The 22629-nt window shown below is 44.6% G+C and overlaps 1 protein-coding gene across 10 annotated transcripts in view; it reads left to right on the plus strand.

Moving 5' to 3' along the window:
- PTPN13 (protein tyrosine phosphatase non-receptor type 13) overlaps window positions 1-22629 on the plus strand; it is a 161368-nt gene that overhangs the window by 96092 nt on the left and 42647 nt on the right. For 7 of the 10 annotated variants that reach the window (XM_044429300.1, XM_044429304.1, XM_044429301.1 and 4 more), the window contains exons 11-19: window positions 1386-1460; window positions 4408-4582; window positions 6009-6162; window positions 8309-8447; window positions 10255-10407; window positions 12435-12617; window positions 14952-15114; window positions 17210-17633; window positions 20460-20557. In XM_044429300.1, the coding sequence (XP_044285235.1) occupies window positions 1386-1460; window positions 4408-4582; window positions 6009-6162; window positions 8309-8447; window positions 10255-10407; window positions 12435-12617; window positions 14952-15114; window positions 17210-17633; window positions 20460-20557 (1564 nt within the window). The remainder of the gene's footprint in view (window positions 1-1385; window positions 1461-4407; window positions 4583-6008; window positions 6163-8308; window positions 8448-10254; window positions 10408-12434; window positions 12618-14951; window positions 15115-17209; window positions 17634-20459; window positions 20558-22629) is intronic. The other 3 variants (XM_044429306.1, XM_044429307.1, XM_044429309.1) reach the window with 1 other exon arrangement.

Genomic DNA, 22629 nt, shown 5'->3' on the forward strand with positions numbered 1-22629 from the left:
TATTAAAAAACTAAAATATTATGAATATTAAAGAGCTAGCAGTAGAACTGACCATAAAGACACCAAATTTAGTAAATGCTCTTTGGAAGAAGACAACCTTAGTCTGGTCTCTTAATATATACAGTGAAGATGCCGGGCAAGTCTCCCTGGGAAGGGTGTTCCACTGGGATGGGGCCATTACAGAGAAGGCTCCTACCTAGTAGACGTCCATCACAGCCTTGTGGATTGTGGTGCTCAGGGAAGACCCTTCCAAAATGTTCGTAACAGTCAGGTAGGAATATGAGATAGACTTTGTGTGACACTTGGAATTGCTTGCCAAAAGAAGGGTCTGTACTACTCTATAGGCCTGGTGCAGCCAAGGCTCCTCATTTAAGATTCAGCAGTACTTAGGAAGAAATGAAGCTGTCTGTGTCGAAGATTGCATACAGTTTATTGAATACAATAATGAAATATGGGTGCAGGTTATAAACAAGCAAAAGGAAACATACACTCTATTTATCTATGGCCGTGCAGGTTTCCTGTATAGTCCAAGCTTAGGCCTTCATATCACCTGGGTGACCGATTACACAATTCCTCTCTCCAAACTGAGATCAAAAGACAATTCCTCTTTCCCTGAATTCTATAAAGTTCCTCCTCCTCGTGACTTCGGAGTCTGTCAATATGCATGCGAGCTCTGCTCTAACATCTCCTTCCTGGGACATGAGCAGCACAAAGCTACTTCAGTCATTTTTAATTTAATTTAATAAAAACATTTTCATCCCATCTTTTCACAAATGTCTCAAGACGGCTTACAGAATATGGGCAAACAGTTTCGTTCTCACAGCAAAAGCAGCCCCCACTTGCTGGAGATGATTTGGGCAAGACAGCTCCAAGCCAATTAAGCCTGGTGCCCTTCGTTAGAAGTTGATGCCCATCAGGCCTTGGTGTGGCCCCCAAAGCCTATCCTATTGCTGGGGAAGTTCCCCTCTTTGCCTTTTTTCCATAAAGCCCATCCTAGCTCTGAAAACCAGGACTTCTTTAAGCAGCTATTCTGCCTTTTATTTAACAGATTTTCTGCAGTAAGAAACAGGATGGAAGAAATGGTGGGAAAACTTAGGAGAGTTACAGGAGGAAAATGACGATACCGATACCCCTCACAAAATTCCATGTATGAAGCAGAGTGAAGGTGCAAAAAAAAGTTTAGAAGTAACCTTAGACACAAATGGATTTATCACAGCCTGTGTCTTTGTGCATCAGAACCTCTTATTCAATACATGCAGTGCTATTATCACTCGGCAATCCTCACACCTTTTCCAGGAAGCATCACTATTGCCAAATCTTTAATTGCTTCTGAATCACTGCTTGCTTAAATGCTGAATACTAATACAAGATTCTGTGATTTGCAGAATTTCTTTGGCCCTGAATTTGTGAAAACCACCATTGAGCCATTTACCTCCTTGGACCTGCCAAAGTCAATTTTGGTAAGATTTCGACTGTTAATGTACCATCACTAGAAGCAGTATAACTTGTTTTCCACTGATATGGGGGCCCTATCTTTTTTCTCTTACAAAATCTTCTTTGAGCTTCTCCCCCTGCCCTACATCTCTTAATGGGTTTCCCTGCTTCAGTGTCATTAATCCAGGTGGAACACCCCAAGCTGCCTTTGGCTTTCCCTAACATCCAACTGTTATTAAATGATCTGCTTGAGTGCAGCTTAGAGTGATTAATGAGTGGCCCTTGGTGCTGAACTTATTTTTCAGATACAGTTGTTCACCACGAGCAATTCCTTTGCAGCCCAGGCTAAAACACAGAGTGGATTCACGTCTGCACTGATCTTGCGTTCCTCCATCTCAATTGCCAGCCCATATGTGGAGAGCTGGAGGAAGGCCGCTGCTGTTCTAGAGTCTGTTCACATGACTCTAACTCGTGGCAACCTTATTTAAAGTGTAGGACACTGCCTCAGAAAGCATGATCAGTCAGGCCTATATGGTCCATTGCTGTCCACTGCAGGCTGTGGCACTGAAGGATATCAGGAAACGGTCTTTCCAGAGTCTGTCAGTTTCTCATCTTGCATTTTTGCTTTCTCATGTCTGCATTTACTGCATTTTTGCAGTATTTTTAAAACTTGCTGTAAAACATTTTTGTGTACATCCCTCCCAATATATGCAGTTTTGGGACAACTCTGCCTAATAAACACAGTTTCAAGCAATTGTCCTTAACAGAATATTATGTATTTACTTATTTATTCATTCTTTATTTTTTATATTCCTTATTTTCTCCCACAAGCTTTCACTGACCTCCTCCTCTTTGCCATCTTATCCTCACAACAACCCTGTGAGGTAGGTTAGGCGGAGAGTCCATGATTGGCCCAAATTCACCTAGTAGCTGCCTGGGGCCTAGAACCCGAACTCCCTGAGTCCTAGTCCAACTATTTAGCCATTATGCTGCACTAGCAATAATGTAACGCATTTCTGAATGTTATTTTCACAGTACCCGCAGTTTTGTGTGCACTTTTCTCTTATGTAAGCATTTTTGTAAACAGTTATTGGATAACCGCCTCACAAAATTTAATTAAATGTGAATACAGACAGATAACTACGTTACAGTTCAAGAAGCGTGAGTCGGGTACATTTGCCTTAAAACGTGAACTGAACAAATTACTCCCATATTCCTGCCCTTCTGGCCCTACTTGGGTTTTTTCAACCAGAGATAGAGAAATTGAACTTTGGATCTTGTGTATTCACAACATGTACTCTCCCTTCCTAGAAAAATCTTTCAGTGGTAGCTTTTTTATTTTGTTTTCTTTCTCCTTCATTTTCATTTATTTACTTATTTATTACTTTGGAGGTTAGTTAAAGCAGCAGTCTTTCAATAAGCTGTCTTTGAATTGCTTGAATGAGATTATTTTACTGGTTAGGTGGCCTTATATTTTGGGGAGTATTTTTTGTCACACATTTTTAACTGTTTCCCAGCTTGGTACATGATTGCTTCCTCTCCCCCAAGATTAAAAAAACTCCCTAATCCTGTTAGGCTACAAGTTTAGTCTTTTCCTTCCTATACAATCTTTCTGCATGCAGGGAGACTTTCTAAAAAAGCACAGCCTCATTTCAATATACAGGCCTTTCAGAGGGGGCATAATTCTGTAGCAGAACATAGGCACTGCATGCAGAAAATCCCAGGTTGATTGCATGGCATCCTGAGGATGGGATGGAAAACAGTCCTCTGGAGAGCTGCTGCCAGTCAGTGTGAACAGTACTGGGCTCAACAGACCAGCGTGCTGACTAAGTATGAGGCTCCTTCTGGTGTTCCTTCACTTACATTCTGATGGGGGACCATTTCAGGAGGATGCAACCACATAGCTTGACTTTTTTCTGAATATGAAGATCAACGTTTATTCTTTCCAGCAAATAGGATAGTACTTGTGCATTTTAAGTCCCGTGAATCTCAGTGAGAATGCTGAACTGGCAGCTCTTCCATGGTGATCAATGTGACTTAGTAATACTTCACTGCCTCTGGATTGTACCCTGTGTTTTCTTCACATACTCCTCGTGTTCTATTTCATATCCAGTCTACATTATCTCAGTTAGTAGCAACATGATGCTTAAGGACAAGCCACAACCAGAACAAGCCAGAATTAGCTACCCTCACTGAGTTCGGACATAAGAAAAACCCATGCTTGGGCAAGGATAACTCTGCTAAATAGGCAGCTCAGAACCAGCTTGCACAGGGAGGTAAAAGAAACCACTGTAGCTGCCCACACGTCCTCTCTCTGAAAGTGGGTGAATGCTAGGCAGGACCAAGTGCACAGAGTATAAAAGGAATTATGGTAGGCAAAACTTTGACTTACCCTGCCATTCTACAGTCCTTGTTTATGGGCCACTTCGCACAACTGTGGGTTAGCTAATAAGTCACAGTGGCTCTTTAACCCCCCTGCATGTGCTGGTTGTATACTCAATGGATTTACACAATTTGCTGATGTGGCTTGTTGTGAACCTGGTGAGGCTGAGTGGTTGAGTTGCTTAACAGTTCACCCAGTGACTCTAAAGGAGACCATGGCATCTGAGTGGGTTGTTAACCTACCCAACCAGTCTTGCTGGGTTCAGACATCATAAGTCGCACCTGTGTGGGTAAATATGTAAATCCATCTGGCACACAGGCAGCACACACACGGTTTAACAAGCTACTGAAGTTTATTAGCATCTTGTAAAAGGGTCTGTGTGCATTCCTTTGTACTCTGTGTGTGATGTTAGTGTAAATTAAAGATGTCACTTCTTTGAAGTGTTCTGCTAAACTGTAAGTTCCCTTGGCCCTCCTCAGGTAGAACGGTGGATTGTAAATGTTAAAAATAAACAGGATTGCATTAGGATTACCTATTCCTCAATATTCAGTTCTGCAATTGTGGATGCTGCTTTGTTTCCTGAAATACAGAACAAGAAAGGAAAAAATGAAGACAGTCGTCGGAAAGTAAATGTCATGCTATTAAGTGGACAGAGGCTGGAACTCACCTGTGACACCAAGACTGTGTGCAAAGATGTGTTTGACATGGTTGTGGCCCATATAGGTTTAATGGAGCATCACTTGTTCGGTTTAGCTACTTCAAAAGGTAAGAACAGGTTTGTATTTGGGATTGGTGCATGCATGTGTGCTCACCAGACGATGATCACAGCAGCCAGTGTTCCCTGACACATGTACACAAACAGACCAAATATTTGTAGTTAGCACATAATGGTTGGATTGCAAAGATGACTTCAGATACAACAAGGGGCATTTCAGCAAACCACACCATGGTGTAGCATTACGTGTGAACCAGGCTGTATTTCCTCTGTATCTGGCTAGATCTCTCCTTTGTGATGCATGCTTTTTGTCCTGAACTTTTAAGACTATACACAGAACAAGCAACCATAACAAGTATTTTTAAAAAATCAACATGGTGAAGATTGGCTTCCTGCTTTGAATGTGGCATTGAGCCCGAAGTCCAAATTATTTACAGTGAAAGCTGGTGGTAATGCATCTACTCATGGCTTTAGCCAGAACCTTGAATGAGTCATTCAAGGTGCTGAACCCAGACCCCTAGGTGTCCCCTGAGCTGCTTCAGCACCATGGATAGCTCCTTGAAAGTTCGGTCTGCTTCCAGAGTATCTGTTCTGTCCCACCAGCCACCCCTGACAGTGCAGCGTCATAACCATCCTAATGTGTAGCCATTCTAATGAGTTTTAGTCCAAAGCTTTAAGGAGCTGCCTCTGGTGATGATACTATCTCCCAAGTAGGTTTGGCAGCATGCATAGCTCCTGAACCACCAGGTGGATACACTGGCCCAACCAACATTCCCCAGGTGCTGCTGTTTATAAATAAGTTTATTTTAAAGAAATTGGATTCTGCTTCTCCCCTGTGGCCATGCAAGGATTCTGCCATGAACAGCCTGCTTTAGCTTTATAGTAGCAGCCTTACTGAACAAGCCCTGTGTTAGCAAAGATGCCTTTTTATTGGGCATTAGATTCCTAGAGTATTTCCAGAGCTGTAGCTGCCTGGAATATCATTTTTAGCAAAAGACTTCAGTGTCTTGGACTAGTCAAGATCTATTAGATTTCTTACATGAAGTCTCAGCCGCTGCTAGCAAATTCTTCAAGCTGGGGGACAGAGGAACCTGCAGGTCACATGCAAACATGTAACTTTGGCCTTATTTCACATCACACTGCAAACTTGCTGACTCTGTCCTGGCTCACAGCAGTTTATCAGTTGTCCATTTTGCAGTATTTCATACCACTATCCCTCCTTGCTGTAAGGACAAGTTAAGAATTAGTCACACAACCCTGTACATGTCCACTTAAAAATAGGTCCCATTGAGGTCAGGGGAACTTACTTCAAGAAAAGGGGTATTAGATCCCATCCTAAGAATCAAGTGCACATAAAATAGTTAATGATCAAGCAGGAATTACCAGAATTTGAATATTTCTTTACAGTTGTGTTAATAGAACACTAGCCAGATGATCAATATAACTTATTACTTTTTTTTTTCTTTTTGATGACAGACAATGAATTTTTCTTCATTGATCCAGAGCTGAAACTAACAAAAGTAGCTCCTGAAGGCTGGAAAGAAGAACCAAAGAAAAAGAGTAAAAATACAATCAACTTCACCTTGTTCTTCCGCATTAAATTCTTTGTGGATGATGTTAGTTTGATACAGTGAGTGCCTGCATGCCACTTTTAAATCCTCCTTTCCTCATGGGTGTGTGTTCTGCAAGTTCTTCCACTTTGTGAAGATTCTGTTCTGCTTCTGTGCCACCTGTAGGACAGGAAATAGATGAAGTTTTCAGAGCAGCCTTGAATTTTAGTACTGGCTTGGTCATCAAAGGGAACCGGGAATTCTGTGCAGGCAAATGAGTTTGCTTCTGCAGGAAGAAAGGGCCTGAATCTGCCCTGAGACTCTTTGTCTCCTCCATGAGCAGCATGGAAGCATGGACTCTCATCTGTTTGTAGGCCAGCAGCTTCTGTGGGTTAGTTACAATCCTTTGCTAGTATCAGTAGAAACTGAACTGCTTGGAGGCCCAGGTTCAGTTCTTCCTTCTTCCATGGACTCATTAGGTGGCTTTAGGCAATCTGCTTTTGCTTGGCTTCTGTGACCCTTATTTTACAAGATTACGGTTAATGACCTGGTTCACATGATAACTGTAAATCCCTGTTTATTGAAGCCTTATTTAAACTTACAGCAGCCCATGGGTTATCTGAGGGTTGACTCCCCGCCAACAAGCTGTGTCACCCAGGTACAGATGTCCTAAGTAGCTGCACTTGGGTGGTGGTTATGGATATCATGAATGACATGCGCTGCAATTCAGATAAGCCACCGTGGCTCAAATAAATATTTTGATTGTATGAACCAACACAGTGGGCTGGTAACGTATTTCACACTCTCTCCTCCTGCCCAGAATCAGTTCATTATTTCATGATTCAGGTAGACCATCATTTGTCTTGATACCTGAACCACCCTACAAACAAGAAGTGAAATACAGTTTCAGATCTTGGTTTTAGGGTTATGTTTTGGAATGCATCAGCCAACTATAGTTTGCCAGTTTGGGTCAACAGTTGGGTTGGGATGAACCCTGTTGGAATCCCCCTCCAAGCATTCTCAGGCTCCCCTTGTGCTCAGCCCCATCTTCCAAAGTGATCCAAGCCAAGAGGATGGGCACAACTGCTTGGGGATCCCTGGCTGTGCAACTGGCAACCTTCTTTTGTGTCAGCTGCAGCGGCTAGTGCTTGTGGGTGGGCTGCTTTCCTGGCAAGCCCTTTGCAAGCAGACCTTTCTTTGGTGCCAGTTGCAGCACGGTGGCTGATCCTGCCTCCAAGAAGGGGTGCTGCTTGTGCAGTAGGTGGAGTTTGATTTCTGGGAGTCCTCACATATCCCTGGTCAACCGTAAACCATCATTTGTTGGAACGGAGCAGTAGCTGGTTGAGTTTGCGCTCATATGAGGCATGTAAAAGACATTATTATTTGGCTGTTTTAACCTCTCTTAAGGAGGCACGGTTGCAAAATGTGTTCCTAATCTTGCAAATTGTTCTTTGGGGAATTTCCCTTTTATTGAGGTATCTTGATCACTCTAAAGTGCTGTGCCATTCGCTAATGTATTTTATCCTTACCTTTTGTGAATCTGTTTTATTCTGTTTTGTTAAATGCTCTCTAGCTTTAATTGTAGTAAGATTTTAGTCACTGAAAACCACCTTGGGATCTCTTTTAGGGCCAAAAGGTGGTATATATATTTATTTAAAACATTTTTACCCCATCCTATGTGGAAGAACGTCTCAGGATGGCTTACAGTAATTAAAGCCAATAACAATTACAGTAGTGATAATTACAATAAACAATAATAATTATAATAATTTAAGACATTAAATAACAAAACAATAAATAACATTCATAACTAAAAACAAAATGAAAATGAAAAGAAAATGCAACTGTAGATGTTAAAAATTATTTATAAACCCCAGTACATATAACCGTATATAACAGTGATGACCCAAAAAGTAAATAAATACATAAATGCCTCATTCTTCAGTGAACACCTCACCTACTTGTACCCAGGTATGATCCTGGGAAAGGGTTCTCTCACTGCACATCTTAGCAAGTGTACATGGAGGGCCTTTTTCTAGCACCAAGATGCAGCTGTTAGAACCCCCTGCATACATTGGGGGTCATTCCAGCGCATCGTGACCTTTACTGTCTTCTCCCAGCTGTAAAGATAATCACCACCGCAATGAATCCGTGTCAAGCATCATCTCCACACCACATTTTCTGTGCTTCTTCTCCTCCCCCCCACCCATTGTTCCCTGTGGCCAGGCATACTCTGACGTGTCATCAGTATTATCTGCAGTTAAGGAAAGATCTCCTGGAGGAGAAGATGCACTGTGATGAAGAGACGGCTTTGTTGTTGGCCTCACTGGCCCTCCAGGCAGAATATGGAGATTACCAAGCTGAAGTAAGAATGTCTTGTCCTCTGTGGGCGGCCTTCTAATTCTGCTTTTCAATTCCTGTTCTTGTTCCATCCTCTGAAGTGCTATATAAATGCCTGTCCTTTGTGCGTATCTGATGCAGAGGGGGGAAAGCACACGCTGGCCTTCCAAATGGAGTTTCTTTTCAGCCACAGGCTCAAGAACAGGATCTAGAAATAGAATGGCTTCTTCATTCATGGTCTTGAAGCCAAAGTGATGTGGTCCTTTGGGGCTTTAATGTGATGCTAAAGGCAGAGGGAGGTTCACTGTTGAGGTCAGAAAAGACTGGACTTGAGCCCAGAGCTCAGAAACAGGGCAGCATTTCCAGATGTCTCATATCTGATGCAGTGTTGTTTGTGTAAAACTGGAGGCATGCTCTATTCCAATAACTGCAAAGTTTGTCTTTTAGCATGCTTGCATGTCACACCCAGCGCCGCCTCGTCCAAAGCTGGGCAAGTCTGCTGCTGCCCCCGGCCTGGACGATGCCAGGATCATTCCATGCCAGGATTGCTCCTGAGGCAGAGAGACAGAGGACGATGGGCAATTTGCTGATAGGAAAATGGGTTAACCACAGCAGTTGCTCCTGCATAGAGACAGCAAGCATCTTCCTTTGTGGGCAGATGCTTTGGGCTTCTTCATATCATACTAAAAGACAGGTTGCATAGCTGTTACTGTAGTTAATTTTATTAGACTAGAGAGCTTTGGCTATTGGGTGGGTGGGTGGGTAGATAGATAGGCAGGCAGATAGGCAGATGAAAATGAGTCTGCTTTCCAACCTTAGGAAAGATGTACAACATGATACTCAAATCAAAAAATCAAAATCAAAGAAATCATTTGAAATCAAAGATACCTATTTAGACAGTTCTAGTTCTTGTAGTGGTTCTGTAATTTCTATATAATGCCCAGAGCTCCATTCAGGAAACCTCCAAACTTAGGCTATGGTTTTGGCAGGTGCCCTACCTTTCACAAGGGCATAACTCCCACCTTCTTCTGGCCACCACAGTGGCTGTATGAAGAAGGAAGAGTGAACTACACACGTATAAAGGTACCTGCAGGAGAGTGGGTTGTATGACTGCTCCAAGAGCCATCGTGCCAGGTAAGCATGCAGTCTTCTGTAGTTGTGGTTGCTGTGCAACACCACATATGGGTGCAGCAGGTGAGGCAGATGTGAAGAAGAAAAAGAGCAAAGCACAGCCCTTCCAAAGGAAGCATCCACTCCAGCACGGATGAAGTCTGCAGTGGTGGATGGATCGGGAAAGGACTACAGCTGCCTCCACAGCTCCCCAGAAGAAAGTTGTAGAGCAGAGCTGGGCAACTTGTGACCCTCCAGGTGTTTGGCTTACAGCTCCTGTCAGGCCTAGTCAGCATCACCAAAAGCAAGGAATCATAGAAGTTGCAAACCAAACATCTGGAAGACTGCAAGGTGCCCCCTCTTTGCATAAATCTGCATCAGCCAATTGGAGGGTGCTTTGGCTGTCTCCAGAGCCAGGATTTTTGCCAGCCAATCACAAAACCGGACAGCTAAGGAAATGGACCAAAAGAAATTCTGGATGGAAACTGATCTCCTCTTTCGGGAGTCCTCGTAATAGAGGAAACAAAATCCAGGCAAAAATCTTGCGGCACACCAGCAGTTTTTGCCCAGCAGTGTAATTTTTCCTGAACAGCAGCTTGGAGCTTACTGTAAAAGGACCTTTCCCGCTTTCACCATTCTGGCTTTACTGAGCAGCACCAGCTACAGCCAGGATGGGTCACCAGGTCTATACACTTTTAATCTTCTGATGTTTCTTTTTGTAGGTACATGGCCTCTCCTATTTCAGGTCTGAGCACTATTTGCCACCCAGAGTGATGGAAAACCTGGACCTCTCTAATGTCAAAGAAGAATTGCCAAAACTGCACAGCAATTACGCTGGTGCTTCTGAAAAAGAGGCTGAATTGGAATTCCTTAAGGTTAGTGCAGCTAGTTCCGCATGGACCCCATCAGTTTTCATAAGCGGCTTGCACTGGAGTGGATAGAGAGAAAGAAGCCCGTTGGAAAGAGAAGGCATAGGAAAGCCACTTCATGCAAGTGTTTCAGAAATGCTGAATCCCCCAGTTTAAGACTGTCCTGCAACATTTGAAGGAGAAATGGATGCATAGGTAGGGAATACGCACTGTGGGAATGGGTGGGTTGTCCGTGGCAGGTCCTGGTCCTGGGTGCCTTGAGCAAGATGCCGTCAGTGGACGCTCCTCTCAGTGCATCCAGCCCTGCCTCCGTGCCACCTGCATGCTGCTTCCGCCCAGGAATTTGCCCTCTCCTTCGGAGCCCATTCCTCCCTGCCATGCCCACCAAGCCTTTTCTTGCTGCCGTGGGTTCAGAGGAAGACCCTGAGAAGGAGCTGCTTTAGGGCCACATCAGCGTGTGGGTTGTCGGGATGCTGTGAATTCATCTCTGCCTCATATTGCCAAAGAAGGCGGTCGGGGGGGCACAGTTAGAGCTGCAGCGCCCCAGTGGCCCCAGCCTGAGGAGCCCTTTGGGCCAGTGACCAAGAGGGGAACTTGGCTGAGAAGAGGCACCTTTGAGGCTGCTTCAGAGGCTGTGTTGGCAGCTGGAAAGGCAGCAGGGAAAGCAGCAAGTGGAACAGCAGTCTTGCTTTCAGGCTAAGATTTCTGCAGGGCTGGATGGGCAGATGGGAAGCTCTCGTTGCCCCACCGCCACATAAAAGCGGGTGCACAGGCAAAAGAGGTGTGTGGGCACCAAATTATTAGTACCAGATATTCCCGTGCGTGGACCTCGCTTGGACCCTGAATGATAGCCGTGCCTTGAATTCCATGACTGTGAATCCCTGTCTTAGAATATACTGCTGGCCTTTTACATCCCTGTTTCTGATTTCTACTATTTGAGTTAATTTTGACCTTGCATGCAATAAAGACTCTGAGCCATGGATTCCTTTGAGGTGTTTTGTGTTTCTTAAAGAGAAGAGCGGCTTATTTTATATTGTATTTTTGTATTTTTAATCTAATGTTTATATTTTTTTAATTTAAGATTATAGTTTAATTTATTGTTGTAAGCCGCCCCGAGGCTTCGGCAAATGGGGCGGCATAAAAATGTTTTAATAAATAAATAAAGAGATCACTGTTTCTTAAAACATGTGGGGGTGGGTGGGTTGCATTTATTTAATTCATTTTTACACCACCCAGTAGCCGAGGTTCTCTGGGCGGTTAACACAAGTTAAAATTAAACAAAAGTTTAAAAGATACACTCACATGAATGAATTTAAGAGAACAAAAAACAAAAGAACCCTAGCAATTGCTAGTGCTATTATTCAACAAAGAAGCATAGCAGCGGTTCAGAAAATGGAATATATAAAAAAGTTTGAAAGTTAGGTTGTTAATATGCTGGGAAAATAAATAAAAAAGGTCTTCACCTGATGCTGAAAAGAATGCAAATTAAGTGCCAGGTTCACCTCTTTGGAGAACTCATTCCAAAAACATGTTCAGTTGTGGATGTTTTCCAGGATTATGGCCTGACACTGCACAGAAAGGGTGTACTGGCCATGGCTGTCCTTAGTTCCTGCCCTTTCTCACACAGGGTTCAAGGGCAGAGAGAACGGCCCTGTTGGAAAAGAAGGATCTTTGCTACTGGCCAACAATACAACTGTCTATTCCACTCCAAGTATTCATTAGTTCCTGCATTGGCTACCCTGCCTTTGAATGTTATTATCCCTGTTTGATTGCTGCTGAATTCTACTGGCTGATCTGCAGCCTCTGGGTAAAAGTTGCAGCTGCTTCTGGGTAACCACAGCAGTGATCTATGGAAACAGCAACCAAGAAATAAAATGTGTGTGAGCATAATAATTTAGATTGGTCAAATGCAGCTGGTGGAAGGATGAGAGCTGTAAGACCATATTTTTAAACCCGCAGCATCCTATTGCTCTCTTATCATCTTCACATTTTTTCTCACAAATCTCTCTCTCTCTCCCTCTCCCTTGTTGTAGATTTGCCAAAGGCTGACAGAATATGGTGTCCATTTTCATCGTGTGCTGCCAGAGAAAAAATCTCAGACTGGAATTTTGCTGGGAGTCTGCCCCAAAGGAGTCCTGATTTTTGAGGTCCACAATGGAGCCCGTACGCCTGTCCTTCGTTTCCCATGGAGAGAAACAAAGAAAATTTCGTTCAGTGTATGTTAGTAACATTGCTTATAGAATCCCAGGCGGCACAAGTTAGTGTCTATCCTCCCGCGCCCTGTCCTTGCTCGGGTCACCAACACTGTTAAAATTATAGTGTACTGAAACCATGCAGGAAATGATACAAGGTGTTGCACGCTGGGTAGGCAATCGTGGTTGATATATCCCAGATGGCTTAAGCAACAGACCCAGCTGTATGAAGCAAGAGAAGATGAACTGAGGAGAGGGCAGAACATGGTTTATGGCAGAGGCTGACCTGAAGAGAGTTCCTCCTGAACATGAGGAACCTCATGCATCACAGACCAGTAGTAATACTCATTAAAAAAGCATACAGTGTGTCCCTTCTCAGGATGGGCCCTTTCAGAATGCAGGCGGTACATTGCATGTATTGCTGCTTCCTTTCCTCGAGTATCAGAAGGCCCTTGTTCATGTCTAGACTAGCTGTCTTCTTGACATGCAGCCTTTCTACAGCATGAATACTCCATTTGCTTTTTTTAAAAAACATTTAGGTCTTTGACTCTCTGCCCAACATAAAGAACACCATCCATCCACCCAGTAGTTAAGCATGTTTTAAGTCTCAGTTATTTCAGCGTGAGGGTATTATTTTATTATTATTTCTTTAAGGTTTTTGTATACCATCTGACTACGACTGTCTCGGGACAGTCTTACAATAAAAACAGGACAAATATGAAGCATAGCATCTAGTAATAAAACCATAGATTAAAAACCTAATCAACTTTTAAAATAATGGGTAAATAAAAAGGTTTTAACCTGACACCGGAAAGAATACAAAGTCAGCGCCAGGCAAGCCTCTCTGGGGAGCGCATTCCATAACTGGGGTGCTACCCCTGAGAAGGCCCTTCTCCGGGTAGCTGCCCTCCTAATCTCCTTCAGGGAGGGCTCCTGAAGAAGGACCTCTGCACCTGATCTTAAGGGATGGGAAGGGACATAGGGAAGGTTACACAGGTGCCTCCATCTCTTCCATTTAAATCAGTGCATGGCAAAAATGCTTTGCTTTGCCTGGATTGTGGTCCATTTTCCTTACTCCCCCCCCCCCGCCCCACATCCTGCATCCCATCTCTAGGGATGCCCTCCTGCAGGCTACATTTTCTGACATCAGATACTTTTTGGTATTTGCAAAGGCTTGCACGCTGTCTTGTATGAATGGGCAGGGAAAACTCATTTGTGCATTGGCTGGTTATGTTTGAAACCGGATGTATGAACTGTGCAAACTCTATTCCATCTGTGGTTGTGGAGGCCCATCCACCTCTTTTTTACAGAATCAGACTTCACGCAAATGTGTCCGTGTGTATTTGTACATATTCGTGCTTCTGAAAATGGGCAAGTCCTTCCCAAATTTATATTCTTATTGGAGAAAATGTCGATTTGGGGTCAGGGGTTTTTTTTTGTTCTTCACATGTTTTTCTGCAACTGATTGTGTGCAAAATTACAGAAAATAAAAGGACATTCTGTAATCCTGTGGAATCTTTGCAACCTTGGAAAAGCTGTTCTGCTCCATAATCTGCAGGTTGGATTCAAAGCGATCCAGACTCATTCAAGTCCACTGCATTTTTCTTACGTCCCTGCAGAGTATGGCAAGCAGCTGTTGAATTGCAGTAGGCTTTCTGAATCCCAGCGTCTAGTGATGATTAATGGAAACAACAGAAGTAGGTTTCATCTAGGTGGCAGAGTATTAAACATTCCTGCCTTTGTTTTTGTTTCAGTTTTTTAAGATAGTTGCATGTAAACGTGCCATGCATGCAGAGAAGGAAGATTAATCCTTTGCTTGTAAGCTTCAGCCCTGATGTTCCCCCACTACTACCAAAGATGCTGCTAGTCCCAGGAGATGGATATGGTGCTAATAGGAACTTCCTCCTGGGCCAAACAGCAGCTGAGGAATGGGGTATTTTTGTCAGGACCATGATGGAGACAGAAGGACATTCCCATCTCCTCCTAAATCTCCTCTTTAAAGAATTGCAATTGCCCATGCTAAATGCTTTCAATATTAAGGTGCAATCCTCTGCAAGTTTAGACAGAAAGAAAGGCCCGATAACTCACTGCTTTCCCCAGCCAGCAGCTCTTTGTTCTGCCCAGACTTGCACAGCATTTTGCCCTAAGCTAACTGCATTTTCCGAGTCTCTCTTGTAGCAATCAATGTTGTTGATACAACAGGCACCCAGCTTGTGTGCCAGTGCAAGTTTCCATTCATCTTGAATAATGAGTATTTAAGTATTTCTCATTAGAATATCTTGAGTGTTGTTTTATGTACCTACCTAGCTTGGAAAGCAGACCCATTTTCATTTCATCTAACTATCTTTCACACCACAGAAGAGAAAGATCACACTGCAGAACATATCCGATGGCATAAAACATGCATTCCAAACGGACACCAGCAAGACTTGCCAGTACTTGCTACAGCTCTGCTCCTCACAGCATAAATTCCAGCTCCAGATGAGAGCCAGGCAAAGTAATCAGGATACCCAAGAAATTGGTAAGTGCTAATTGGCGTTCTTCCTGCTCTTGTTGCTGTTCTTGTTATGAATGTCAGGCACTTCCTTGTGGTGATTCACAGAGTGATTCCTCCATGAATCTGTCTGATTCCCTTTGAAATCCTTCTAAGCTCACGGTTCACCCTCTCCCCTCTCCCCTGTGATGTGTAATGAGTGAGGAGAAAGTGGGGCAGGACGTTTTAGGGCAGGGGTAATGAGCCTCTTTTCACCCAAGGGCTGCATTCCAGTGGTGAGTGAGGCACCAACATACTTTAGATGATCATGTTCATCGTTGTCGTTACTAATTTCTTTTCTGTACCACCCCGCAGACAAAGCCCCCTGGGCGATTTAAAACTCTTACTTCAAGTAGTGGAATGCAGCAGAGGTACTCGCTCATTAGCAGAGATGCATGCATCACCTTCCACCCTAGTCAGAATTCAACGTTCCCCCTGAGCTTAGCTTCAGTCCTACCAGGTGTTCCCAGCAGCAATATACTGTTCCTTACTGTGATGCAAAGTCTCTTGGGGTAGCTTAGTCATGAACTGACTATTAGGGCTCATCAGCTGTAGGGAAGACATATTCCTGGGAAGAGGAAAGCCATCAGAACTGGTGTGTAGAATAGGATCAACACAGCTGCTGGCATCTGGGGACTCTCCGTGAGGACTATGCACCTCTGCAACCCCAACAACGCATGATGAGTAACTGTGCTTCAAAATTTAGCACAATACCACTGCTTAATGCTACGCCTTAGGAAAAGTATTCCAAGCATGGGACAAAATGTGCAAAAGCTAGACTGCCACCAAACAGTCATAAGATGTGGCCAGAAGAAGCAGGTGTGACTATCTGAGAAATCCAAGAAAGCCAGATCAGGATGCTAGGAAGGCCAAAACTGGCCTGTGGCCTGGGGTTCCATTTGTTATGTGCTGTCAAGTCATCAAGGGATCTCCAACGACTGGTGACCCTATGAATGAGAGTCCTCCAAAACGACCTATCCATGACAGCTACTACCTAGCTCTTCTAAATTTAAGGGTCCCTTTATGGTGCCACCCCATCTCATATTTAGCCTTTCTTCTTCTTCCTGTGACTTTCCCTAGTATAATTGTCTTCTCCAGAGAGTCTTTCCTTCTCAAGATGCATCCAAAGTATGACAGCCACAGTTTTCACATCTTTGCTTCTAGGGAAAGCTCTGGCTTGATTTGATCTGTGACCAATTTATTCATCTTTCACTCCAGGGTATTTGTGAAGCTCTCCAGGACTATAGTTTGAACACATCAGTTTTCTTCCTGTCAGCTTTCTTCATCATCCAGCTTTCATATTCATAGTGTTTCTTGGCCTTGGTCTTCACTAAAAGTTCCTTACACTTGATTATCTTTTCTAGTTCCTTCGTCACTGCCCTTCCAAGTTGCATTCTTCAAATTTCTTGACTGCAGTCTGAGGTTCGTTACCCTTGCTATAGAGAACTGAGGTTTTCTCCTCCCTGCCCATCACGGATGGAAGTGAATTGGAGGAGGATGAAACTAGATTTAATGATGTCACATCACAGGAAGGACATGAGAACATTTCTAGGACTCGGGAATTTTCACATCTGTTCTAACGTTTATTTCCATTAATGGAACTGGTCCAGACAATCTCAGCCCCTTTGCTTACTTCCTTGAGCATAGGAGAGGGGTAGTCTTGAGTGAGCTTGTGGTCACACATCCATGCTTTAAAAAAAGCTCTCTACTCACAAAGAAGGGGCTATGATCTTACACTGACTTCTTTTTCAGGGCTTGATTTCAAATGCCACAACAAATCATGGCAACTCTCTTCTAGAGGCTGAATATTCCAAATGGCCACCAGCATGTGCTGCTTCCCACTGTGGCTTAAATAAGTTACCGTGAACTGTCATGCTTATGTGAAGCTGACTGTGATGTCTTCTCTTTCCCTTTGCCACGCAGTCTTAGGTCTCTGCAGCCAACTTTTTATGTATTGGAGCCCTACAGACTTCCAAGTCAGAGCTGCCGTCTCTTTTTCTGCTGAGTGTCCCAATGCTCAATGAAGGCATTTCTTGCTATGTGCGTTTACAGTGTGCATGAGCCTGGTTCTTTCTTCTTACAGAGAGAGCCTCCTTTAGGAGCCTCAACCTCCACACGGATTCCACGAAAGGGTTTAACATGGGGCGCGCCATCAGCACCGGCAGCCTGGCCAGCAGCACCTTAAACAGACTGGCGGTCCGGCCTTTGTCAGTGCAAGCGGAAATCCTCAAGCGGCTCTCCTACTCTGAACTGTCCCTCTTCCAGCCCACCCAAGGCTGCACCAGAGACAAAAATGAGAAGGCAGCATGGGAGGAAAGACCCAAAATTATGAGCAAATCCTTTCATGACCTCACCCAGAATCAAGTGACTGTCAGCCCACTTCCGAAAACTGCTCTCGCCCCTGTGGACTCGCCCTCACACAGGATGGAGGGATTGATGGGGAAGCTCTTTCAGCAGGTGCCAAAATCTGATATGGAATCGGTGGCTGGAGGAGCAAAACTAAACAAGTAAGAACCTTCTTTTGGGTTGATTTTAACAGTGCATCCCAGGCGTAGCTACTCCGACTTGCATTCCTGTGTTGGTGATACATGGAATAGGTAGAAGATTGATTGACTGACTGACAATACTAAAGTATAGATTAAAAACAAGATCTTAAAACATAAAATCCAACGATACATTACTGCTAATGTAGGCATCATTGCACAAGCATAAGCTGTCTCTGGTACAGTGCCAATAGCAACTGCTGGCACAACAGGTTTCTCCAGAAAACTCGTTGCACCAGAAAGTGCTGCTGGCATTGTTCTAGGGATAATTTACATTTGCACACTGGTACAATGTCTAGTGACAATGCAGCGTTCTGTACTGCCTGTAGCCATAAAAGCATGCCAATAGAAGATACAGAGAATGGTTTTCAAACCTCCTGTGCATGACATAAATTGCAGGCCCTAGCGCTTTCAGGCCATACGTGTAAAATGGAAACACTGCGTGTGGCTGAGACGGCACCATCGTGGTGCCCAGTGAGTGGAACACCATCGCAATGGAGATGACAGGCCTTCAGGGGGCTTGAGGCAGGGCGTGTGCCTGCTTCGAAGCAATGGTCCCCCTTACGGGGTTGTCGGGATCCCCCACAAAGAGGCTGCCTCATTGATCCCTGCCTGCCCCCATCCCTTCCCTGCAGCCAAAGCTGCTTCCAGCAGCTCATCTGCCACCCACTCCCAACTCATGCTCAAACGTCCACAGTCTACCTCGGGGGTCCTCAGACTTTTTGAACAGGGAGCCAGTTGACAGGTGCCAGTGGTGGTCACGGGCCGCCAAGGCAGTGCCCGCGGGGAGGCGTGGGCCGGTGTGGAGGCAGGGCGCACACGAGGGGAGGCAGAGATGGGGGCACGGGGCAAGGGGCTTGCTTGCTCGCTCATGAGGAGTTTGTTTCTGAGTGAGTCCAAAACGATCTCCCCGCGAGCAAGCTGCCACCAGACAAGGCGCCAACTTGCTCATGAGGAGATCGCTTTCTCCAAGTGTTTCCAAAATGACCTCCTCACGAGCAAGCCGCATGTACGCCCAGCGAGTGCAAAACCTGTGGGGCAGGCTGGTTCACAGAGCATGGCAGGCCAGATCTGGCCCGTGGGCCTTAGTTTGAGGACCCTTGGTCTACACGGACTGCTCCAGGCTTCAGGACTGCCGGGTTGTCCAGACTCAGCAGGATGAGCCCCTGTTGGCCCAGCTGTGGTCTGGCCACTCAGTGGTGCTGAGGGGAGTACAAGCACTGCCACTGAGCCTCCGTCGATCCCACCTAGGACACAGAAGAGTAGAGCTGGACGGGCCCATGGAGACCATCAGGCCCAACCCCCTGCTGTTGCAGGACACCGCGTCACACCATCCCACTGCTCAGGATCCCAGGAGAAGGACCACTCACTGAAGCGCTGGTCCCTCTGGATCCCCAGCGTTGCTGCACCCCAGCCCCCACTCTTTGTTGATGACATGGGCCTTGACTTCCGGGTCAAGGAACCGGCCAAGGCGCTGGCATTGGCCAAATGGGCACTATTTCAGAGGTCCTCTGGGCACCCCGCCTCAACAACAACACCACCATCACAACTGAAGCACTTTTTCAGTGGCCCCCTGAGGAGACTGCAGTATTTAGATTTGTCTTGAAGCTATATGAATGGCAAACTCCGGTTACTATGTGTGTATCTTGTTAGGAAAGGCAGCTACAGGCAGTCCCAAGTTACAAACATTGGAGTTATGAACAACTCATATTATGAATGAATTGCTATAAAACCTATTAATTTTTTTATTAAAAAATGCTATGGGAAATCACCATCCCCATAGAGGATGTGAAAAGGTATCCATAGGAAGTGAAAAGGTATCGAGGAGGGTTTCCGAAGTGTGTCTTCCTGCCTGCCCATCCAGAGAGAGAAATCTCTCCAGCATTTTCTTGCCACAAAGAGGTGCTGGTGAGTTGGGAGAGATTCGTGGTTTTCCACTTTCACAGTAACACTAATCCCTGAGAATGTGCCGACTGTACATGATCTGACTTACATACAAATTCATCTTAAAGATGAATTTCCATATTCTCAGGAACAGAATTCATTCAGAACCTGGAGACTGCCTGTACCATGGTCACAGACCATAAAATGCACATTCTCTAATTCAGGTCCTCTCTTTTATTTCCAATGCACTGCAGTGCAGCCTTCCTCAACCCAGCGTCCTCCAGATGGCTTGGACTGCAACGCCTACCTTCCTAGCCAACTTGGCTGATGGGCTAGGAATTAAGCAGTTGCAATCCAAGGCATCTGGAGGATGCCAGGTAAGGAAGGCTGCACTACAGTCAGTATCTGAGATCCTTAGATGAGACTAAATGGCTGGTATAGTTGATCAAAGGCAAGCCGAGTTCCACTTTGAGACTTTCTGGAGGTAGAAATTGAGGTTCAGAGCAATTTTCCGATATTTATTGTTGCTGTACCTGCCTGAACTTTTCCCGATCCAGTGCACCATGCTTCAGCTTCCAAGGTTCACTCTCTTATAAGGGTGTACTGTACATTTTGTAAAACTGAAGGATTCATTTTCATCTCCTTTTCTCAAAAGAAATATATTTGCAGCACCCTGTTTCATATTTATTCCCACATGCTCTGCTTCCACATGCATAGAAGAAACTTCATGTTTCATAAATTTCCACCAATGTTTTCTTTAAGGCAATGAACTGTGCGCCTTTCCATCAATTTGTGTGCTTTGTGAGTCAGATTTCTGTATCATTATTTCATTAAATTTTTCCTTTGTCCCCCTTTGCTTCCTCTTTTCCTCTTTGCTCCTCCTTTACTATTTCAACCATCTTTTAGTTCACACTCTCATGCAGGTTTAGATGCCAGCCTAGAAAGAAGGAAAAATGAATCTGACTCTTCATCTACTGAAGAAACTGGCCAAGCCTTTGTTGTAGGTCAGCACTATTTGATTCTGTAAACTTTACTATGACATTTAGAAATATAATCCAGTTTTTAGCAATCTCCTTGCACTGTTCGTGTACTTTTGAGTTGCTCTGGGTGATGCTGATTTTTTTCCTAATCTAAGTGCCTAACTATCCAAGTACTTCGTTCCAATTTATGAAGAGCAAAACGTTCGTTCCCAGATAAGTGTTGCAACAACTAATGCAGTGTAGTGATTAAAGGAGGCAGCTGTAAATTGGTAAGTAGCCATGGATTCACTGGGACCAGCAAACCCAATATCCCCTTTGCTGCTATTAATTTTTATTTTAAAAGAAAACAGACATATTCTCATCTCTCATGTGTAGTTTGGTCCCAAGCCAATCCAGTAAATTTTCTGCTTGAAAATGCCCCTTCTCCATCAAAGGGATTTATCCTAGTATGTTTTCCTGTCAGGCAAACAACAGTTTGGGCAAACCAATATCTTTCACTTTCAAGTCGCTTTGCTTTCATTCATTCTGAATTGTGAAGAACAGAATCATCCTCAGCTTTATGGACTTGTCGGAAGGGTGCTGGAGAAGAGGGTGGATGGGTGGATCATGCAGGGCCAGCTCTACCGTTAGACAAAGTAAGATGATGCTGACGGATGCTGGCTCTGGAGAACAAAGAAGAGGACCTCTCCTTTGGAGGAGGGCTGTGTATACCAGACCACCCATAGGGCCTCCCCAGACCTGCCTGCTGCTTCACAGGTGGTGGCCAAACTATCCCATTGCTATTGCAGAAGTAAACTTCTGCCTTCAACAGGCTAGCTTACATTTGTGCAAGAGAGCACCCTCTTATCCTTGCCTGATTGGTCCTGATATGAAACATGTCAGATAAAGGACTATTTAAATGCTAAGCATTAATGGCAGGGGCTTAACAGTAGCATCTCCAGCCTCACTTCCTCAAGATGTGTTGGATTACAATTTCTGAGAGATGATGGGAGCAGTAGTCCAACACATCTGGGGCCAGACAGGTTTGGGAATAGTAGAGCAACTTAGGCAAGGATTTCTGCAATACTGTAACAGGGGAGTTGCTGAATGGAGTATCTCTCATGCCTTCCTAAACATAACAGGGGACACAGAAACAAGGAGGCAGCATCACTTATCCTGGGGAGAAGGGGGAGCAAGATGAAATGAAAAAGATGAAGCAGGGAGGCCTTAAGACTCCACAGTATGCCTTAAAGGAGTCAACCTGGAAAAACTTTAGCAAGTCCTGGCAAGTGTTGCTGGTGTCTGGAATGCATGTATTACTCCTCTTCAGCAGCATGAAAGATAGACAGATTGAAATGAAAATAGACCTGTTTTCTAAGCTTGGGAAAGATAGATAAAATGACACCCCAATACTTAAATACTCATTATTCAGAATGAATGAAAATTTGCAGTGGCACACAGCTAGGTGCCTGTCCTATCAGCAACGCCCATGGCTGCAAAAAACCAAGGAAAGGATTGGGTTGGACCCATTGCCCTCAGCATCGGCCATCAGTGCAAGGGTGCATCTGCATCGGCACACGTCCCGGTTCAGTGCTTTTGTTTGCTTTAGCACCCAACTGAAAATTCAGGAGAACTCACTGAAACAGTAAAGCCACTGAATCTACTGGAGTGACCTAGTCGCACGGCCCCAGCCGGCCATGAGGCATGCCAGCAACGCTAAGCTTCTCCTTCACCTGAGCCCATCTTTTCTACAAGGGTTTTTAAGCTGCAGGTAAAAGAGGAGGCAAATGGCCCTGAGCTCCCAGGTGGAAAGCTGAGAAATTGTCTACCTTCTGCTTGGGTCAGGATGCAACGCCAAAGGAAGTTACTTCATCCTATTCTTGTGTTACAATTGCAGTGATATACTTTTCCAAAAAATGCAGTTTGGTAGGTTCATTCACTGCTCTGTAGATCCAGGCTTTACGAACACCCAGGTGCTCCTTCAACCTGTAGTCAAGGGTGCTGAGTCTGAAAAGCAGCGTGGTTCAGGGCTTCAATTTCTTAATTTGACACTGAAACATCTGTGTTTCCCATTTATTTGCTTTGGGTTATATAGAAGTTTTCCCTCCACAGAACCG

The sequence above is a fragment of the Varanus komodoensis genome, unplaced genomic scaffold, assembly GCF_004798865.1.
Source record: "Varanus komodoensis strain SLA01 unplaced genomic scaffold, ASM479886v1 scaffold2, whole genome shotgun sequence".
Classification (NCBI taxonomy): domain Eukaryota; kingdom Metazoa; phylum Chordata; class Lepidosauria; order Squamata; family Varanidae; genus Varanus; species Varanus komodoensis.